The following is a 2,464-nucleotide window of genomic DNA, read 5'->3' as shown; positions in this document are numbered from 1 at the left end:
TTAAGCACCTTCTCCACGTATGCGGCGTGCTAGTTGGATACCTTTTGGCATAATTGTTACACGTTTGGCAAGGATGGCACACAGGTTGGTATCTTCAAACAGGCCACCCAGATAGGCCTCACTTGTCTCCTGCAAAGCACCAATAGCTGCACTCTGGAAGCGCAGATCTGTTTTGAAGTCCTGAGCAACTTCTCGCACCAGACGCTGGAAAGGGAGTTTGCGAATCAGAAGTTCAGTGGGCTTCTGATAACGTCTAATTTCACGGAGCGCCACAGTCCCAGGCCTGTAATGATGAGGTTTCTTCACCCCTCCAGTGGAGGGCACACTCTTACGAGCGGCTTTTGTAGCCAGTTGTTTCCTGGGCGCTTTACCACCAGTGGATTTGCGGGCAGTCTGCTTTGTACGAGCCATGGTACAGGGACCTCCTTACTAGTACAGCCCCCTTCTCCTTCTGCTGGAGTTTGGTGAGCTAGAGGTGGCGCTGGCTTTGGAGAGCGACGGCAGCCTCCTCTTTTTGTTTTTATTTAGTTTTTTGTTTCTAAAAATTAATTTCAGTTCTGAATCCTTAATTGTAATGTAGTAGTAGCAACTGGATTTTTTCATAGATTTTGTAGAATCAGAAATGAACTAAATTTAAAAAATCATATTCATGCACTGAATTGGAATTACATGTGATGAATTAACATTATTGTAAAAATACTATAAAATATTTTAATAAATTGTTATAACATTGGAGTTTTTATTCTGTTAAAGCTAGAAACATAAAATATTTCTTAAATTTTTCTTTCATAGTTTTTAATCTGTTCAAATCTCTCCACAGTTGAGATTATACTTTGCTCTATAATGACCAGAAAATAGATTACTGAAATTAGCTTCAGGGTTATATTTGAATGTTTTCCTTCAAAGTCATGCAATCATTTACTTTGTTTTAGTTTTCTTATTTTGTTTTTGAGACAGGGTCTTGCTATTAGTTCAGGCTGGCCTTGAACTCACTATGTAGCCCAGGCTGGCCTTGAACTCACTGCAATCCTCCTACCTCAGCTTCTCGAGTGCTGGCATTATAGGCATGTGCCATCATGCATGGCTGGTTTTCTGTTTTATTGAAATGTTACTTTTGTTTATATGCCACATGCATTTTCATTTAAATTAAATAATAAAGTTTCTCTAATATTAAATTTTTTTCTTACTCCTTTAAAAGGTGAAATAATGTAATAATGTTGGAAATATTTGTTGCTTTATTGTTTGTGGTAGTGGAGACTGAACCCAAGACCTCATGCATGTTAGGCAAGCAATCCACCCCGGTTATATCCCTAGCCCCAAGAGCTTTTGATAACATTGTTAGTAGCAAGTGATATTTACATCAAATAAATACATGGACAGAACTGGCACACAAACACATTAAGATGAATGTAATTCTTATTCTTCTTGCTGGTCAGTACCATCATTATTTCTCTTTCTTTATGTGAATTTGCTTAAAAGTAAAAGACTTTAAACTTTTTGTAATGTCTATTTGCTGTTTAAAAATCAAAACACCCATTTTCAAGAAAAAAAAGAGGATAGTGCAAATTTATAATTAATTTTATTTTCCACCAACAATAATTTACTCTTCATTTAAGGGTGTTCCATCATTTCACTTATCTCATGCATCTTTTATCTGAGCTAGATTAAGTCTAATTGTTTGAGCAACATTTTTAGGGGGAAGGAGGATTATTTATTATACTCCAACTGGTTTAGACAAATAATTTCACATTTCACTTAAAGCCAAGGGGTAAAGGTAGGGTACAGTGATAGAGTACATGCCTAGTATGGATGAGGCCCTGGGTTCAGTCCACAGCAATTAATTGAAATCAGGAGCCAGGAAATGTGTTTTATATATCCGGCACTAATAGACGTCATGGTCTAACAATGCAATATTTATATACATAGGCCAACTTTTTAAAGGGAAGAATCATTTTTGTCCCCTTTTTATTGGTTATACAGATTAATGGGTTACATTTTGGTGGATTTGTACATGTACATAACATTCTTTGATAATTTCACTTCCACCTCTCACCTGCCTTCACATTTTGGGGTAGGGGCTTTCAATGTGTATAATATATACATTACCTGGTCATACATCTCTTCCTCTCCCTTATTCCCTTCTTACTTAACAATAGTTTCCCTTCTACTTTCTTGTCATATTTTAAAATCCCATATATTAGGGGAGAACATGCCATATTTGTCGTTTTGAATCTAGCTTATTTTGCTCAACATAATGGAGTCCAGATCCATCTACTTTTTTTGCAATTAACAGAATTTCATTCTGCCTTATGGCTGAATAATATTCCATTGTGTACATATACCTCATTTTCTTTATTCATTCATCTTTTGATGGGTGTGTGGGCTGGTTCTATAGCTTGTCTATTGTGAATTGTGCTGCAATAAACATGGATATGCAGGTATCTACATAGGATGCTGACTTTCA

The 2,464-nt window shown here is 36.4% G+C and overlaps 1 protein-coding gene across 1 annotated transcript; it reads right to left on the bottom strand.

Annotated features, from left to right (window-relative positions):
- Positions 1 to 446, bottom strand: LOC101705831 (histone H3.3A-like). The gene has a single exon (XM_004838970.2). The coding sequence runs from the start codon at positions 409 to 411 to the stop codon at positions 1 to 3; it is 411 nt and encodes a 136-aa protein (XP_004839027.1). The 5' UTR covers positions 412 to 446.
- Between the last annotated feature and the right edge of the window lie 2,018 nt (positions 447 to 2,464).

Source organism: Heterocephalus glaber, unplaced genomic scaffold, assembly GCF_053883595.1.
Source record: "Heterocephalus glaber isolate CG9 unplaced genomic scaffold, H.glaber_assembly_v1.0 deba00001497, whole genome shotgun sequence".
Lineage (NCBI taxonomy): Eukaryota > Metazoa > Chordata > Mammalia > Rodentia > Bathyergidae > Heterocephalus > Heterocephalus glaber.
The sequence above is the reverse complement of the archived record's forward strand: the minus strand, read 5'-3'. Positions and strand labels throughout refer to the sequence as shown.